Below are 20,345 nucleotides of genomic sequence, written 5' to 3'. Positions count from 1 at the left end.
CATTATCATTCTGCTGCTAGTTATTCTTATAATTTACCTATGCATCATAACAAATGCATATTCAGTCTCTTAGCTGGCAAATTTAAATGGCCTATTTCCCAAAGTATTAATGTGATGAAAAGCAATTTGTTCATAATTTTGTCATTATCTGTTTGTTTACTGAAGCAGAGATCCCAAGTAGTCAATTGATACACCTGAGGGATATCTTCATAGCATCCCTGAAGAGATCAAACGTACCTGTTGACTCATGGAAAATCTTGGCTCATGGAGAAGAATAATTCCAGCAGACAGTGACCACTTTGAGAGACTTAATCGGAACATGCAGAGGCAAAGTCAAGACATCACAGAAAGCACACAAACGTCCAAACAGCCCAGCTACATCATCTGCTTCACTTGTGGCAGAATCCATATACTGCACTGGCCTTATTAGCATTTCAGAAACCACAAAATCAAAGTGCAAACAAGTCATCCTTGACTATAAGGGACTGCCTAAGTAGTAGTATTTTAAGAACTTGGCTGCAAACCAAACAAACTTGAGCAGTACAATACAGATTCAAACATTTGGATTCATTTCAGTACTATAAAGAATTACTTCACAAAAACTGCTGGCATTGCATATTGATCCACTTGAGGTTGTTTCAAAGATGCTGAAGGAAGGGAAAAAAAGCCAAATGTGTTTGAAAAATAATTCACTGAAATGTTGAAAAGAAGTATATTGGAGAATAATTATATTCGTTTTCCCTGGTTTTCCTCACGCTCTTATACTCCATCCCTATTTCTCCCATTTTTTAATCCCACTCAGCAAACACTAACATTGCATGTTTTTGCTTTATTGGTATATGATGTAGGCAATCAAGTTGATGCTTTCTGTGCTCTTTCCAATGTGTCTTACAAACAGAGACTACAAGCGGACATTGATTTTTGTGTGAATTTTCACTTCATCTCCTTCAGAAAATGTTAGCGTAATTTATTAAATTTATATTATGTGGTTCCAAATAACATAATTTTTTAAATTTTGCTTCAGTAATCTCACAGTAATTTTACAGTGTTAGTTACAGATTTGAGTATCATAGCTCAAATCTTTTGCCAGTTGCATTTTATTTGACAATTTACCTTCATTATGTAAACAGACTTGACATTTTGTTGCAACGCGTACTACCTTAGATTTAGTGACTGCGACTGAGACTGATTATCAATTGACAAGTTATTTGATGGCCTATTTGTTCACCATTTTGCATGTGGAAGTTTTATATTTCTTAGTTCTGGCTGGTAACTTGTTTGCCAAACCAGATTCAAACATGCAAATGTGTTGTTCCTGAGAGCAAGCCTTCTGCAAACCACTAGCCTGAGAGTGAGCCCAGTTTAGTCATAGAATGTTATGAATTCTTTACCACAGGAAGTGGTTGATGCCAAAACATTGAATGTATTCAAGAGGCGGCAAGGGCCTCACACACTTCTCAAAACTTTAAACCGGGGGCAGGATGCTGCTTTGAGTTTCACTCCCTGCATGCTTGATCTGTACTGGGTTAAAATCAACAAATTTACACGCCAGTTTACACGTTGTGACCAAAACATTTCAAGTGTTATTTTTGATTTATGCCCATCAACAACTAAACTTGGTTCTGACTACAACTCCCAGAGTCAGCCGACCAGAAGATTTTGGATTGTTGACCATTTGTTCGGGCTAATCAGGAGTAGGCATGACAGTGGGGACAGTAGCACCTGCCATCATAAAGAAGAAGCAGCAGCAAAGGATGGAACAAAAAGGGAATCAGGCACCATTTGACTGGTCCACCAGATATTCTCTCACCCAAAGAAAAAACTTTGGTAGCACTGGTCATCTATCTGAAAGATTATGCAGAGTGCCTCGCTGTTTTGCGATATCTGCTGTAGCTGAAATTATTCTTCTGTTGCCCTTTTGCATTTGAAATATGTCAGTTTATGGTTGAAGTATCACAAGGTGAAGAAAATCTGTCAAAGAGATTAGTGGGCACCAGAGCCAGACTGTGTGCGCAGTACCAATTGTATCTTCAGGCTCTGCCACACTGACCATTTATTTACTTGAGGTTAACATGAAGTTACTGGCAGATCCTTGAGCCCTGCTGCAAAGGCACATACAAATGCCAACTTGTGCCATAAAAGCTATGGTACATTAAAGCTTATCATCTCCCTCAACTTTCTTTTTTGTTACCAAGTAGATTACACTGTACTCTGTTGCTAAAGTGTGACTCGACAGTTTATTTGAAAGGGTATGTCTAGATAGTTTTGATGAACACCATATCCATATGATAGAAATATTTGATTTAATAAAATTATCATAAAATATTTATTTAAGTCCTTTCTGTTCTTTACATGTATATTATTACATGTTATGTGTAAACTTTGGAAAGGTTAAAATAAACAGTCAGAACTTTTTTTCGATGTGTATATTGCACTTTAAGGATAAGTGGTTGGGTCCATTTAATGTTTCCTCAGTTTTGATTTTTTTTGAGCTCCCAATGCTAGAAACAACATATTTCCAGCAGGTTCAAGACTTGTATGCTTTTGGCTATCCTGGAGGTTATGGGATCTCGGTCTGTCTGGAAAAAAATGACCGTGTATTTGTTATCCGAACATTTTATCAATATCTATGGTCCTGTAGATTTTCCATTCATTTCAATTTTTAAAAGAAAACTGTTTATTTAAAGATGATAAATAACTTTCAGCAGTCAATGTTTGATAAGAATGACATCATCTTTCACTTCAAATCTGAAAACTGACTAAAACTCAACTGCAACTGTTTGATGAATTTTACATTGCTTTTTAAAAAATATTAGTCTATAATGATGGGCTTTCTTGATGACTGACAACGCAAAACACAGCAATTAATAAATATAAATAACAAGTACTACACAAGTCAGGCTCTTTTTTCAGCATGGGAACCATTACCATAGCAACAGCAGTGGTAGTGTGATCAGTTTAGGATCTTCAAGCTAAATATGTAGTGGCAGATCTATATTTATAATTAGTGCTTTAATTTGAACTAACGGATTTGAGTTCATTATGTTGAAATTATTAAGCCTAATCATTAAGTGAATTAATCAGCCTGCTTTCTTGCATTTATTATTCAGTGTAATCATCTAACAAAAAAAATTTTTGCTTGTATTTAAAGACATTTTAAATTTTTATTCTACAAATGTTGAGCTCCATAATAGGCTTTAACTAAACATCCCATGTTAATGTCATGTCCCATTCTAGACCTTAGGTAAACAGTTTGTTATATCTAGTAATAGCTTGGTGGAAAAAAGTTCTTGTGGGAATGCAACAAAATTGTCGACTCCAAAATTTCCATGGGTGGACAATGAGTTATGTTTAACCTCTTTATAAACCAGAGGATGTTGCCATCAAGAATGAAATATTTAAGATTGTGGTCTAATGTAACAATAATTTAGTATAAGCTATCAAAGAACAAAAAAATTCTGTTCTGACTGCTCAACATTAGGAGAGATAACTGGTTAAGAATCACAGAATGGGCAGAGGTTTAATCGTTCCTTAATAACTAGAGAGATTATGAACCTTTGCAGTGAGACTGGGTCTCACTACAGCACTATAATACAGCGTGAAAGTGCCTGTCCAACAAGACTCACATTAGCAAGTAGACGTGATCCAGTCCATCCAAAAGCAACTTGCCCAGTCATTGTGTAATGTTGCAGTTTCCTCTGAATGAACAGCGTGATAGGACTATAAGACAATAAGCAATAGGGACAGGAGTATGTCATTTGGCCTATCATGCTAACACTGTTTCTATTCTCTGGTGCCAATCTCCTGCCTTTTTCCCATTTCCCTGAACACCATTTCTATCCCAATGATCTTCCAAAGCTCTCTTGAACGTCTCAATTTAACCTGTCTCCACAACGTTTCCGTATCCTAACGACTCGCAGAGTGAAAACGTTGTGTCACTCTTGCTTCACTTTTGCCCATCACTTTTAAATTTATGCTCTCTGTTGTTTCTTTCATCAATGGAAATAGCTTCCTTTGTCTACTCTATCCAGCCTGCTCACGGCATTCAAACCTTCTTTCCAAAAGCCCGTCAGCCATTTTCTGCCAAGGAAACGGCCCCAAACCATTCAATCTATCCTCATAACTGCGATGGTCAGACAATTATGATGCGAGCATGCATTTGTAAAATAGTAACATCTGTTTAGCTGTAAAGTTGTAATATTTTTGTCACTGTGTCAAATTCCTGATGGCATTGTGGGTATACCTACAGCAAATGGGTTAAGAAGGTAGTTCACAAACACTTTCTTGAGGGCACCTCAGGACAGGCAATGAACACTGACCCAGCCAGCGATGCCCATATCCCATGAGTGAATTTAAAAAAATCTCTTTTGTGAAAAATTCCTACAGTGATTAATAGTCTCCAGCAATATAGCAAATTGTATTTATATAGTATTTTCAGTAAAACAGCTCAAGATACTTCACAGGAATATCACAAAGCAAAACGAGGCACTGAATCAAATATAGAGACTTTAGGAAGTTGATCAAAAGCTTAGTCAAAGATTTAGCCTTAAAGTTGAGTCATGCAGGAAGAGAGATAAGAACGAGGCAGAGAATTTCAAAGAGGCCATTATCCAGAACTTGGTACTGGAGAAAATGAATGATAGAGAGATTAAACTGGGGATATGCAAAGAATAGACAGAATTAGAGAAGTGTAGAGATCATGGAAGGTTGTGGAATTAGGGGAGGATCAGGATGACAGAGGTAAACTATTGAGAAATCCACACAGAATATAAAAGATAGGACAGTGCAGCACAGGGTCGGGCCCTTCGGCCCACAATGTTGTACCGAACACGACACAAAATTAATCTAATCCCTTCTGCCTGCCCTTGGTCCATATCCTTTTCCATATTAATGTGCTTATCCACAAGTTCCTTAAATTTCCCTATCATATCTACCTCCACCATCAGCCCTGGCAGTGCATTCCAGACTCCTGCGACTTTGTGTAAAAAACTTGCCCCTCACATATCTTTTGAACTTTCCCCCTCACCTTAAATGTATGCTCCCTTGTATTAGGCATTTCAACTCTGGGAAAAAGATTCTAAACATCAACCCTATCTATGCATCTCATAATTTTATAGACTTCTCACGAGTCTCCCTTTAGCCTCTGCTGCTCCAGAGAAAACAGCCTGAGTTTTTCTAGTCTCTCCTTATAGCTCATACCCTCTAATCCAGGCAGAATCCTGGTAAACCTCTTCTGAATCCTTTCTATAATGTAGCAATCAGAATTGAAAACAATACTCTCAGTGTGGCCAAATAAGAGTCTTATAAAGCTGCAAATGATATCCTGACTCTTGTACTCAATTTCCTGACCAATAAAGAGAAACATGCCGTATGCCTTCTTTACCACTCTAACTACCTACATGGCCATTTTCAAGGAGCTATGGACTTGAACCCCAAAATCCCTCTACACATCAATGTTATTCAGGGTCTTGCCATTAACTGTACACATTGGTAAGGTTGCTATTTGCTATGTTTCATATTGACCTTTTCCTCTTTATTGTATTGTATTTGATTCTCTGTCACATTTTCCTTTCTGAATGTCCCCCCAGCTCAGCAGTCAGTTAAAAACATGCTGCTTGAGCATTTGTGTTACCACACACTGCTGGCAACCATTGAGAAAGAATCGTTTAGGGTAATCACCTACATTAAATTTTCTTCTGACTTCTGTAATGAAATAACTCTTGGCAATGTTAGCAGATGAATGTTCAACTTGTTTATAAAACATTGTTTTAACTGTTACTGGAGCAGGGACATTAACCTAGTTGAGATTAATAAGAAAAGGCTAAGTATTCATCAGGTAATATCTCCAATAGCAATTTCAAGGTTATTGTCTTTGCTTACCTCTGTTCCCTGAGGTACAGTTGAGAACAACAGCTCATTTTGCAAGAAATATTAGTCAACTATTGCAATTCCCAAGGGATTATAATACACTGTACAAGATCACCAATGTGCTTTTAAAATTATTTCGGAGAAAGGTCGTAATTTATTAGCAACATCAGTCTCCATTCACATATAATTTTAATACAAAACTAATTTTAAAGCAAAACTAATATGTAACTACAGTAGGGAGGGATAATGTAGCATATAAACATCAGCAGTCTCAGAGTATCTTGGTAGTAAATAACATGTTGGCCTTCGATTTCAGAATTATTTCAAAGGAACACTGAATGGAAATATTTGTCTATGAACTTGCATTTCTTTATTCTGTCCAGATTGTTATTCACCTTTCAATGAGGACTAACTCAGGGAAAATTAAACTCTTTTGACATTTTTTTTATATTTTACACTAATATTAGGCTTTAATATTATTGAGCTAACCATCTTAAAATGGATAAGAAGCAACTGGACAAGTTTCATACAGATAACATGGATGGTGACCAGGTGGCATCAATTTTACATTCACTAAATTGAGGATTGCCAGAAATCAGCTAATTTTCAATATCAGAGAGTTTTATGAAACGTTCTTCTCAGAGCCCTCTAACAAGATTTCTCGTATAATTTTATACTGCTCAACTCAGTATCTACGTACCGTGCTCGTACTATTTTGGACTCACAAGCAGTACACGACTGGGACCCAGTGCTATCTTTAAAGCCCAGGTGTACATCAGATCAAAGGTGCTGCTAGCCATGAATAGACTTTTACAATACAGACAGTGGGAGGGAAATGAAAATGAAAAGCTTCTGACAACATGTACGTGGTGTGAGTGACACTTTGCTGAAAACTGAATATCAGATTCAAAAATATATTGCCTCTATATATCATAAGCTGTTTTACTGCAAGTCAATGTAACTGTAGCTACAATGATTAACTGAGACAGGTTACCTGTCCAAAGTGTTTTTCCATCCCAGAACCCTGTCCATAGTACTGGAATTGGGGTCCTCTTTAAAACTGTAACTCTTTCAGTGTTTCATATTTAGTATCTTTTATGTAGTCTGAATGTTACAACAGTATCTAGACTTTTCCAAATATAAACAGTTGTCTATGAAAACAGACAAAAATTATGAGCATTACTCATGTCAAAGATTTACTATACTATTTTATTACCAATGTGATGTTTTGGAAAAAAATTTTGTTCTTTTAAAGAGTAAAAACTAAGCATCAAATAGGAATGAGACAATGGTCGTCTTGGCATCACGAGCAGCTGGCCATGGTCATTGTCTGAGAGGGTTCAAACAGTTGTTTGATACATTGTAAATGGTCAGCTACCAAAATGAGGTACGTCAATGGGGATAGTTGGTCAGAGACAGTTACAACTGAGAGTATCCAGGGAAACAGCCACCATCTTCTTGCAAGTAGACCAGGAGTTCCCTTACATCAGTCAGAGGGAAGACAACAGACATAAACACCACTTTAAAACAACCACTCTGATCCTCCATCCTGCTGGAAAGTAATGAGATTGATGAAGAATTCTCATCTGTTGTGGTCATATAATTTCTTTGCCTAATTAACTAATGCATCATACCTAAACTACTGCTACCTAACAAATTCAATAAACTATCTGAAAATTGCTACAAGTAGTTGACTGCCTGTCTTAGATAACTGCAATCACATAGCTACAAAATCAATAAAGGGAGCGCCCCTCTTTCTCTAATGCCCAGACTGGCATGACATCTTGTCATTGTTCACTGTGATAGAATTACATGCTGGAAAGCCTTCAAATGAAAACTTTTACTGAACATGAAAAACAAAGATAAAAAAGCTATGTTTTCCTAATGGAACAAACGGGAGCTGCTTGCCTTTTGAACACCAACAGATTTATAGTCAACATCATGGTACAAACATATTTCTATTAACCCTCCAGGAAGCCTACAGAGTTGACACACACTGGTTTAAATCATTGTTCTGCAAAGACCAACACTTTGGTTAATTGGTAAACCCTTCACAAAATAAACCACACCCATGTGCCACTAGTTTGAATTTCAAACTCTCAAAAAATTTATATGTACCATCTTTTATCACCGTACTAATGATTTCTAAAAGCATGCAAACAGGCTTCTCATTGCTGACATGTGGGATTCTCACCTTGACATTCAAATCTTGGTTGGCATTCAGACAGTTTTTTTTAGACGTCAAGAAGTTCATCTTTCCAATCTAGCTCCATTTCCCTAAATGACTTGCCATTTTCCACACTGTTCAGTGCTGATAAAATTCAGCCCAGTGCAATATTAAAAAGAAAATTGTCAGATTCTATGACAGGTAGCAAAGCTCTTGTATCAAATTATTATCCATGTGATAAAAACTGGAAATTTAAATCAAATGCCTGCTTGAATAAGTTGTATCATTCCAGAATGCTAAAGTTTCCAGAATAATATTTATAATGCAATGTGGGTGTCATTGAAACTGGGTAAGTGCCAGGGGATTCGAAGCAGGCCAATACAGTGCTCATATTCAAAAATGAGACACTCATGCATCAATTATTTTACAAAGTCAAGGAAGTATCAGGTGTAAACTTGAAAATCAATACACTAATCTAAATAAAAAGCAACTCATGTGGACGTAAAAAGGGAAGCTGTATCTGACCGCACATCTTTACTTTTTTGAGGAAGCAACATCCTAAATAGAAAGCAGCATGCCGTAGAATGTGTTGCAATCAGACTTCCTGACGGCACCCGACAAAGTTCTATAAGAAAGGCTTTAGTTATGCTCACATTCACAGTGATGTGACCAGGAACTTAATTTAAAAACTGTGCTCAAAGTAGTCCTTTGGGGTTTAGAACATGAAATATGGGAAGACATCTTATTTTCCACATGGAGAAGTGAGAAAATGCCACCTTGACTACAAAAGCAATCACCAGTTGGTTCATTAAAAAGGTGGGAAATCCAGGAAACAGTAGAGAAACAGGATAAAAAAGCAGAATTTAAAATCTTGAACAGTTAGAAATATGTTTTAAACCTTAACTGAAGAATTTAACACTCATACACTAATAGTGAAAAACTGCTAAATTCACCGGAAGTTCACATAAAATATTAAGTTGGCAGGTGCCTTTCCCTTGAACTGTGAGATCATCTGCTCAATACTATTTTCCTTTGAAAGGCCTCACATCGCATGAAAGTGGAATGGCCTCCTTCACAGAATGAAGCACTCACGCTACCCACACCGGAAGTGGTGGCAGCCACTACGCACTTGCTAACTACATCACGATGGAAGGAAAAAGTAACTGTGCTTCACACAATGAGACACAAAGTTAGCCTTTCAGTCCAGGATACCCCAAATCTTCATAGTCCCTTCTTGATAGTCTTCCCAAATAACTTTTGTCTTACCCACATCCACACCCAATTTGTTTATTTAACTGTTCATCTCCCCACATAACCCACTGAGAGCTCTAGACATATCAAGTTGTCATGCCAAACAGAGTACTGCATTACCCTCCCAGGGTGCTGCTGACAATAACCATACCACCATTCCAACATTACCCTTGTCCCTCGCATCCTCTATTATCTCCCCCCACAACATAAGTGAAATAACTCCACAAAGGCCAGTATCCTGTCACTGTCACCCTTTATTTACAGGTGCACAGTCCATGGAGTCTGACCAGCTAGCTCAGAGCCAGTCCATAGAGTGAGAAGAATCCAGAGTCTCCTGTTTACATGAGTCAGCCAAGGCTCCTGGATGAGCCTAGGTTGACAGCCCCAATCAGGGAACTCATACTCAATGTGATCCAGCTGGCAAACCTCGTTCTAAACACTACAATATATTGAGCTGTTTCTTTCATGATTCTCATCTCTTCTAAGCATTGTGACTGGCACAGCCTGCCTTTGGTTTACAGCAATATCTTATTCACTTAAAAGGTTGGAGCATGTGGGTGAGTCTTTGCTGACTGAATATGGGTCAAAACCTTTGCTGAGGGGTTGTCCTGTGTTTTTGACACAATCTGCCAAGAAATGACAGGGTTTAGCACCTAGACAAACTACTGTAACATCTTTTTGACGAAAAGAAAACCAAGTGAGGATAGTTAGTTTTGTTTTAAATCATTATTATTGTCCAACAACTAGCTTTAAAACAGATTTTTCAACCAACAAAACAAAAGAAAGGGTTAATTTTCAAAATATAGTGAAACGTCTCTCCCACACAAGAAAATTATGTCAATTTCAATGTATGATTGAGACGTACAAGGTGCCTCACCACAGCTGATTTTCAGAAATGTATTTTTATCCTGTATAACCTTAATTTTCTGATTTATTCCATCAGAGACATTCAGTGATTCGATCAAGCACATCACTCTAGCACATCTCCTGTCAGCTTCTTTTAAGAGTAGAAGTCTTGGAATAAGGTGTAAGAAATACAGACCAGAGTGAACTTTCACGATAAAGGCTTTCAAAGGATAAGCTTGTTCATAGCAGCTCAAAATCGGGACAACAGAGATATGTAAAAATAATCTGGGCTGCTGATAAAAGTGGAAAAAGGAAGACATTTGGGATATGAATTCTCCAGCAAGGCAGTAAATACAGAGTGGTATGTCTTAAAAAAAAAACTGCTCACAAATACCTGATGAGGAGAGAAACTGAAGGCTATAAGAATGGAACCTGTATCATTATCATCTTGTTGCTTTGTTTCACTCGTTTAATATGTTTTTCAAATCACTACCAGTTCTTAGTTTGAATTGCCGGGTCCATTTGCACATATAATGGCAATTTTGACAACCGCTGGATATTGGAAAGCGCAGCTAATGATGTGGTTTTTAACCTATAATCGCTATCGTAGGAAGCCAATCTACAGACAGCAAGCTCTTACAAATAACACTGGGATAATGACAAAATAATCTGATTTATGTGATGTTAACTGAGGAATAAATACTGGCTTTTCTTCAAGACAGTTATATTTGAGAACCAAGTCAGGGTCTGAGTTTGACATTTAGTCAAAAAAAAAACCCTTCAAACATCATCCGTCATGACTAAATTGGAGCTCTTACCTTTGTGCTCAATCCTGGGTAAGATTTGAATCCACAACTATCTAGCTGAGGAGAGAGTGTACTACCCATTACACCATGACTAAAATGTTACATATTAGCAAATTAGTTCCAAAAAAACTTATTACCTTTGAGGAAACTATGCAGGTCAACATCATCTGTTTCCTCTTTCATTTTCATGTATTTTGCCGGTCGAGTGAGCCTAGCAGAAAAGCAGAGGAAAGTTCAGTCTGTATAATGAAACTCAATCACTACAGCCCTAAGCTTCTGATTGAATACTACAATGACCACAGGTATTATTCACTAAGGTCCAGGTGATAGCCTGATCCTCAGTGCAAAAGCTCACAAGTTGAAGACAATAGCACATTATCTAGGTGCACATTTCAGTGCTGTATAAAGGTATTTTCATAGGTGCAGCTCTACTTATGAGACAAAATAAATAATTAAAACAGGTAAATCAGGGCAAGGTTTCAACATTTAATGGTACAGTCCTGGGGAGTGTTGCCAAATGAAGGAACCTTGGAATGCAGATTCATAGCTCTTTAAAAGTAGAGTCCAGGTCGACAGGATAGTGAAGGCAGCATATGGTACGCCTGCCTTTATTGGTCAGTGCATTGAGTATAGGAGTTGGGATGTCATGTTGCGACTGTACAGGACATTAGTTAAGAGTATGATGCTGCAAAAGCACAGCAGGGCAGGCAGCCACAGAGGTGCAAGAGAGTCGATGTTTCGGGCAATAGCCCTTCATCTGGAATGATTCCTGATGAAGGGCTTTTGCTCAAAAGGTCGACTCTCCTGCTCCTCAGATGCTGCCTGACCTGCTGTGCTTTTCCAGCACCACACTCTTGACTCTAATCTCCAGCATCTGCAGTCCTCACTTTTGCCCAAGACATTGGCTAGGCCACTTTTGGAATACTGCATTCAATTCTGGTCTCCTGTTACAGGGAAGATGTTAAACTTGAAAAAGTTCAGAAAAAGATTTTCAAGGATGTTGCCAGGGTTGGAGGGTTTGAGCTTAAGAGAGATGCTGAATAGGCTGGGGCTATTTTCTCTGGAGCGTCAGATGCTGAGGGGTGACCTGACAGAAGTTTGTAAAATCATGAGAAGCATGGATAGGGTGAATAGCCAAGATCTCTTCTCCAAAGTAGAGGAGTCCTCAACCTCAGGGCGTAGGTTTAAGGTGAGAGGCAAAAGATTTAAGAGACCTAAGGGGCAACTTTTTCACGAAGGGGGTGGTGTGCGTATGGAATGAGCTGCCAGAGGAAGTGTAAAGGCTGGTACAATTACAGCATTTAAAAGGGATCTGGATGGGTATATGAATAGGAAGGATTTAGACAGATATGGGCCAAATTCTGGCAAATGGGACTAGATGAGGTTAGGATATCTGGTTGGCATGGACGAGTTGGACCAATTCTTTACTGTACATCTCTGTGACTAAAATGAAGAACTATAGATGGACAGATCTGAAACAATCACAATCAAAATTTTCAGACAGATCTGAAACTCAGGTCTGGCAGCATGTGTGGAGAGAAAAGAGAGTTAATGGTTTGAGTTTCGGTGAACCACCCTGAAGAGGTGCTAACTGTGTTTTTTCCACAGGTGCTACCAGATGTGTTGAATTTTTCCAGCAATTTCTGTTTTTGTTTATTAGGGGAAAAGTCAGTAATGCTTCTTGAACAAAGCCGTAGTAAATAGGAGTGTAGATACACTGTGGAGATATTTCTCTGATCCGTCTTTGTGTGTGCAAAATGGTTGTTCTGTTCACATGCATAATAGAACTGCAAAGTGTTTTATGTGAAGCAGAGGAGTTTGTTTCTTCAAGATAAAGGCATTTATTTACTTTTCTTTCTTTCAGTGACAATGAATAGCAGCAAATCAGCACACTATTGATTTTTCAGTTGGTAAACTGTAAATTGGTCTCTGTCAGATTCATCTCTGAAGATGTTGCATTTGGAGAAGGATTTTGTTAGGCCATAGGTGAAGTATTGTGTGCAGTTCTGGGCAAGCTTTTTCTTAAGAAGGATGAGAAAAAACACAGCTGACGGCTGAGGGACAGCATCATTTTACCAACGTATTAGCAGGGGTGAGGAGATATCGCTGGACTAGTATTTCAGAGCCTGAGGCTAATGTTCTGGGGATACTAAAAGGGAATGTGCAGGAAAATGAAAGTGACATAGATGACACTTGCGGAGATCAAAACTTGGAAGTTTTGAAGGATCAAAAACCTGCTTCAGCGCTGTAACATCCTATGAATTAATGGTCTGGAAACCATGAGAGAGTTTGAAGTCTTTGAATTTGTTCAAAATGAAAACCTTATGTGACAAACAAACCTTATAAAACTACCATAAGTAATGAATCTTGTAGCTGCATAATAAATCAGAGAATGTTTCATTTTGTTTGGTGCCCAAACTAGCACAAAAATGATGAAAAAATGCATTGTCATAGATTAGTCAAATCAGTTCACTCTACATACTGAAGCCTGCAGCATTCTGCAGCCAGATTAGAGATTAAAGGCAATTCACAAGAATAAATAATAACCAATTAGATACGACTTAATTAGATTTATGGTTGAGACAGTGCGTGTGTGGAATTAGGATTCATGATTCACAAATCAATCACTTCCCTTTAATAATTTACTTAAAAGCCCATTTTAAATGTGCATTAATATATAAGGTTTATCATGTTTTCCACATACTCAAGAGAATTAAAGGTAATTTGTTTTAAGGGATTGGATACTATGTCGTCCTTCCAAGCTCTGGATCACATACAAATTCATCAACAGCAAAACGTGCTGGAAAAACCCAGTAAGGTCTGGCAGTATCTGTGCAGAGAAAGCAGAGTTAACGTTTCTGGTCCAGTGACCCTTCTTCAGAACTGATTGTTGCGAGGAAAAGGGTTGGTACTTGTGCGGAAGATGGGGTGAGGGGAGGAAGGAGAAATAAATGATAGAGCCTAAGCAGAGACAAAACAGTTGGAAGCAGCATTGGGTAAAAATCAGGCTGAGAGAATGAGTAGCTGCTAATGGGGACTATTAGTAGATGACAAGGGTGGTGTGTCATAGCAGCTCCTGTGTTGACAAGGCCTGATGTGTGAGGGTTAGGGCAAGGATGTGGGAGAAGGTGATGAAGACCCAAAACTGTTGAACTCGATATAGAGTCCAGAAGGCTGTAGAATTCCCACACGAAATTTGAGGTGCTGCTTTTCCAGCTTGCACTGAGCTTAGCTGGAGCACTGCAGCAAGCCCGAGACAGAGATGTTGTCCAGGGAACAGAGCGGTGTGTTGAAGTGGAAAATTAATCAGAATTATTTGCCTAGGGCTAGTGTGTCTCTCCTTGATGCTACAGAACCATAACCGGGTTTTATCATTTTGGAGTTAGTGAACTGTACATCTCAGGAATCCCGCTGGGTTTTCACTGTCAGCTTGTAATACTTGGCTACAAAATCCTAGTTGTGCTAAAATGCTGCAGCACTTGGTAGCAGTGGCTGTGCACCTGATAGTGCAAACACCCAAGCTTGTTTGCCTGTTTTGTGGAACTCATCTCAGTGCAAATGTACATCATCAGGATTTTCAGAGGTAAGGCTACCACAAGATCTTCATCGTCCACAGGCAACGTCAAGGTTTCTCCTGCAGCTTGGACTGACTGTCACCCTCCCAATGATGGGGCTGGTAAGCTAAAGTCTTTGTCACTTATAGGGAGGGCAATGCTTTGAGGACTCTGACCCTCTCCTTCTAGTTGTTTGGACTGGACAAGTGCAGAAAGGGAAAGCAACATTCCTAATAGGTAAAGAAGGGGAAAACTTGGTTTGTGAGGGAGCAGTAGGCCTCAGTGCAGAAATCTTCCTTCATCTATCTCATGATGTGTTGTATTTTGGAGAGGGTTCGCGGAGGAAAGCATAAGTCAAAACTTGGTAGGTATGATAACAGCAAAGATTTGGTGGGCGTAATTGTTAAAATGGTCAAGGTTCACAACATGTCATCACTGACCTCCTTGCCAAGTTCCTGAACCATTTCAAATTAGTTCAGCTTTGGAGTGGATCAAAGCTAATTATTATTATGAATAAATAGCTATTAAGAGGATGTGTGGCTGGCCAACATTAACTGGTATCATGTGCAGGCTAACATCTTGGGCTCAGGGTTCAGGGACACAAGGGGGTTGGAGGACTGAGTCTTTATGTGAGATACGCCTGGCCGGGTGCAGATGCCGTTGCTGACCATTCCCTGGATGATTTGTGCCAGCAGGACCATGACTAGGCAGAGTGGCTTTCACAAAATGTGAAAATAAACTCCATCAGTTTCCAAAGAGTGGCTGCTGATCCCGAGGTGCTGGAGGAGCTCCCCCCTCCCGTTGGACAACCTGATTCAGGAGCACTCCTGCCCCAACACCATCGCTGATTGGAGGGCAACCAACTGCCAGGTTCTTAGTGGCTAAAAATTGTAAAGTTGCGGTGGAAGTGCTTAAAGCACACCACTCCCTAATGTTTTTGAGAGAGAAGCGGAACACTTTGTGTTTTGGTGTAACTTCTAGCACTGATTAAAGATAATTTTCTTCTCTGATCTCCAAACATGACAGTGACATGGTGGTTCAGTGGTTAGCACTGCTGCCTCACAGCACCAAGGACCTGGGATTGGTCCCAGCCTTGGGCGACTGTCGGTGTGGTGTTTGCACATTCTCCCCATGGCTACGTGGGTGTCCAGCTTCCTCCCACATTTCAAAGATGTGCAGGTTAGGTGAATTGGCCATGTTAAACTGACCGTGGCGTTCAGGGATTTGTAGGTCAGATGCATTTGTCAGAGGTACGTGTAGAGTAATAGTGTAGGGGAATGGGTTTGGGTGGGTTGCTCTTCAGAGGGTCAGTATGGACTTGTTGGGCCAAATGGCATGTTTCCACACTGTAGGAAATCTAAGTTCTAATGTGCCACCTAATTCCACTGGATGTTGTGGTTCTGTTCGCCAAGCTGAGAATTTGTGTTGCAGACGTTTCGTCCCCTGCATTCCCTGTCTAGGTGACATCTCAGTGCTTGGGAGCTTCCTGTGAAGCGCTTCTGTGATCTTTCCTCCAGCATTTGTAGTGGTTTGAATCTGCCACTTCCGGTCGTCAGTTCCAGCTGTCCGCTGCAGTGGTCGATATATTGGGTCCAGGTCGATGTGCTTATTGATTGATGAGTGCCATGCCTCTAGGAATTCCCTGGCTGTTCTCTGTTTGGCTTGTCCTGTAATAGTAGTAAATTATAGGACAAGCCAAACAGAGAACAGCCAGGGAATTCCTAGAGGCATGGCACTCATCCACAGATTCAATCAATAAGCACATCGACCTGGACCCAATATACCGACCACTGCAGTGGACAGCTGGAACCGACAACCGGAAGTGGCAGATTCAAACCACTACAAATGCCGGAGGAAAGATCACAGAAGCGCTTCACAGGAGGCTCCCAAGCACTGAGGATGTCACCTAGACAGGGGATGAAACGTCTGCAACACAAATTCCCAGCTCGGCGAACACAACCACAACAGCGAGCACCTGAGCTACAAATCTTCTCACAGACTTTGAATTCCACTGGATGTTGGGGAGCTCCTGCCTTTAAGCCCAGTGCTGTACCCATTCCCTGTTCATGCTCCATTTCATTGTGGCTTTGTGAAGTAGGATGTGTGACTGTAAAAAAGAAAGTTAATTGTGATAGAGATTGCCTCTGAGGTGTCACTGTAGCAAGTGGACAGATGGCTACAGCGCTGTAAGATGGATGCTTTATATATATTTTGTTATCTTTTATTTTAGAGTTTGGACTTGAGGTAGCAGCATGCCATGTGGGATTTGGTCTGTGTCTGAAGAGGTTTAATGATTAACTCAAGTATTTCTGTAGCCATGGTGAGAGGCTTTCCATTTAGGTGGCAAGAGATTGATTTCTTTCTCGCTTGGTTAGGGAAACACGCAAAGCTTGAAGAAAAATTAGCCGTTAGATAGTTTTACAGCAACTTGGGTATGCAAATATAAATATTAAATTTATATGGATATTAAAACAGTTGCTCTCGACAAACAGAGATTATTTAGAATTGCTAAAAATAGGTTACCTCTGGGTAAGCGGTTTAGTTAGAAAGAGCCAGACCATAAGTGTTTGGTTCCAGTCCTGAAAGGGGTTATTTCAAGCTGTTAAAATCTATGCTTAAGTATCATGAAAAGACTATCAGAATCTCAATATGCGGAATTGAAAGCACAGCGAAGTTAAGCCGTACAGATGTAGAAAGGAAGGGCATTCTCTCTGGTACGAATATCATAAAGGAGTGTAATTAGAATTCATGGGAAAGTGTTTTATCACGTGTTTCAAAATCTTTAAATTTGTGTTATATTCGAAGACTTTGGTTTGTTCTATTTTAGCTTCATTCCTTTTGTGCAATGAACTTCTCTTTTAATGTTAAAACCAATTATGCAGCATTGCGCCTTTGTGCTTTGCTGAAAGACAACCGTATTAAAACTAAAACAAAAAGATCTATCAAGCCATTTTCAGACTAGGATCTGACTGGCTCAGTATTATCATGAGCTGGGTTTAGCACAAGAGCTAGGTGGAGTGGTTTATGAAATGCAGTCACTCCCTCCCCTTATTTGTGGCCCAAGTTCCATATTCACTCCAGCCAGTTGAGACCTTCAAATCTGTATTATTATTCTCATTCACTCTTGGGTTTTGCAACTATTTCTGGCTATGCTCGCACAGATAGAGTCTATAACATCATATTCAAAATAGCAACGGAAGCAATGTATTCAGTGTCGGGCAGAGGAGCCAAGACGTGTGTGTCCGAGAGTCACAGGATTGGATTACACACTAGGCAAGGGCTGGCAGGATGGAAAGACTAGCCACAGATGCCATGCATCTTCAGCTAAGTCTGGGATCTCAGCAAGATCAGGCTGATGAATGTAGGTGTAGCATGCTGGACAGTAGGAAGGTAGTCCTGTGGCGGCAACCCTTAGGGTGCAGACCCTCAGCAGGCGCTAGGAACATGGAAAGGAGACCTTTCAGATGTTCATATCTTAACATTTACAGCTAAAACCTTTGCCCAATATAAACATTCTAGGACTGAATATCCCCTTTCAGCCTATACTCCAATTATCAAAGGGTTGGTTAAAGGTTTTCAGCTGAGCAACTGTGTAAAACTGCTGAAGCCCCCAGATAGTGTTTGTACAGATAGCAGCTGCTTGACAGTGACACTCCCAATTATGCACATGCAGGCTCCCCCTAGTGGTAATGCTGGCCTTATTGGCAGCAGCATCTTTATTTGGTTCCTAAACTGAACACCAAAACACATTCTTCCCAAAATGTCTGTTTCTTCACCCTGTCCCCATTCCTCCCTGAAAACGAAATCCCATGATGTGGTATAGTTTCAAATACACCCAAATTCCCACGCCACATTGTACAAGTAATCCTTCTTTAAGTCAAGACAATGAACGCCAGGAGGTAGTCAAATACAATGATTTGTCAAATCTGCAAAAACTGCATGACACTATTAAAATTGGACCTTCAAACAAGTTCTAATTACTGAGGATTTACCCGCATTCCTAAAATCTATCATGATATTATATCTCAAAATCATATATTTCAAGAAAGACACACACTGGAACTACAGAACAAACAAATATATGCACATAACATTGATCACAAGCATCAAACAGTTATATTAAGTCAGAATCAGGTTTAAATGTCAAATGACTTTTTTTTTTGTCTATGGCAATTTCTTGTGGTTTTCACAGTGGCTTCTCCAGCAGAAGACCCTTAGATTAATGTTAATGATAACCAGTGCTGGAGTGCAACAATGATTGAATTTTATCTAGGTCAGAAAGTAGGTCACTTAACTCTTATACCAATGTGCCATGATGAAGTACCTATACAAGTTTATTTTATGCTTATTATCCTGAAGGTGGAGATTATATTTCATTTTCAGAAGCATTTGAATTTTAAGTCAAAAGAATTTTGAAGGAAACATTTTTTCTCCGAAGAAAATTAAATGAATTTTACAGCATAGTAGCTATACACTTTAGTGTCATTTTTTGTCACAAAAAATGGATTATGAGGATGTAATTCTCCCAACTCCACTGAGCTGTTTTGATTGAGGGACAATTTCTACTGCTACAGCAAGAGCACATGATCATTTGCTTCACTGATGGTGCTTGAACAAGGAAAAGCGGGAGGCAAGATATTTCTTCAAAAGGTGGAAACATTCTCTTATGAGGGATAAGAGTTTGCTTTTGAATGCATTTAGCTTATTGCACAGATTGAAAAAATATTTTTAGTGGTTTCAATAATTTGAGGTGGCATTTGTGCAAATGATGGAGAAGGTAAGCACTACAGATGCTGGAGATCAAGAGTGTGGTGCTGGAAAAGCACAGCAGGTCAGGCAGCATCTGAGGAGCAGGAGAATCGACACTTCAAGCAGAAGCTGATGAAGAGCTTGTGCTTGAAACGTCGACTATCCTGCTCCTTGGATACTGCCTGACAGTCTGCGTTTTTCCAGCACCACATTCTTCAACTTTGTGCAAATGATTACCATCAAGCTTCACCAATAATGCAAAGGAATTGTAAAAGTCTGCTATAAATTGGGGAACTGCAGAAGACAACAATAAAAATCTTGACATTCAACTGATAGTTTACAATGTCACTACTGATTTGAAATGATGATTGATATGGCAAACTGTGGGTTGGTTGATTGATTTATTGTCATGTGTACTGAGGTACAGTGAAGAGCTTTGTTTACAAACAATACAGGCAGATCATAATAAGCAAAGATATGCAGATCAAAAAGGCTTTGACAGAGGCATGCAGGTTATATTGCACAGGATGTGCACTAGGCGAGATCAACGTTAGTAAGATCAGCATTACTTGAGGCTAACCAGTCCGTTCATCATAAATGGAAAGCGGGCTATAGCACCAGTGCTTCATTTGGATGCTCACTGAAGATGTTACCTAGTATGGTGATGAAACGTTTGAAATCGAACCTTCTAGCTCAGCGACCAAACCTACATCCGATCCATTCATCAGTCTAATAACAGCCAGGAAGAAGCTACTCCTGAACCTGCTGGTGCATGTGTTCAAGCTTCTGTATCTTCTACCTGATAGAAGAGGTTGTCGGAGATCATTACTGGTGTGTTATGGGTCTTTGATAATGTTGGCAGTCTTTCTGCGGCAGCAAGCCGTGTACATGGAGTCCATGGATTGAAGGTTGGCTTCCAGGTTGATCTGGGCTGTACATACCTTCTGTAGTTTCTTACTATCCTGGGCAGAGCAGTTGCCAGACCAGGCCATTATGCACTTGGACAGTATGCTTTCAATGGTGCATCTGGAGAAGTTGGTGGGGGTCCTTGTGGATATGGCAAATTTTCTGAGCTGCCTGAGGAAGAAGAGGCATTGTGCCGTT

General features: G+C 39.6%; 1 protein-coding gene across 18 annotated transcripts in view; it reads right to left on the bottom strand.

Annotated features, from left to right (window-relative positions):
* LOC122549360 (lethal(3)malignant brain tumor-like protein 4) overlaps window positions 1-20,345 on the bottom strand; it is a 300,541-nt gene that overhangs the window by 78,196 nt on the left and 202,000 nt on the right. For all 18 annotated transcript variants that reach the window (XM_043689041.1, XM_043689042.1, XM_043689039.1 and 15 more), the window contains one exon: window positions 11,076-11,149. In XM_043689041.1, coding sequence (XP_043544976.1) covers window positions 11,076-11,149 — 74 coding nt within the window. The remainder of the gene's footprint in view (window positions 1-11,075; window positions 11,150-20,345) is intronic.

The sequence above is a fragment of the Chiloscyllium plagiosum genome, chromosome 4 (genome assembly GCF_004010195.1).
Source record: "Chiloscyllium plagiosum isolate BGI_BamShark_2017 chromosome 4, ASM401019v2, whole genome shotgun sequence".
Lineage (NCBI taxonomy): Eukaryota > Metazoa > Chordata > Chondrichthyes > Orectolobiformes > Hemiscylliidae > Chiloscyllium > Chiloscyllium plagiosum.
This window is presented reverse-complemented; position numbering and strand designations above follow the sequence as displayed.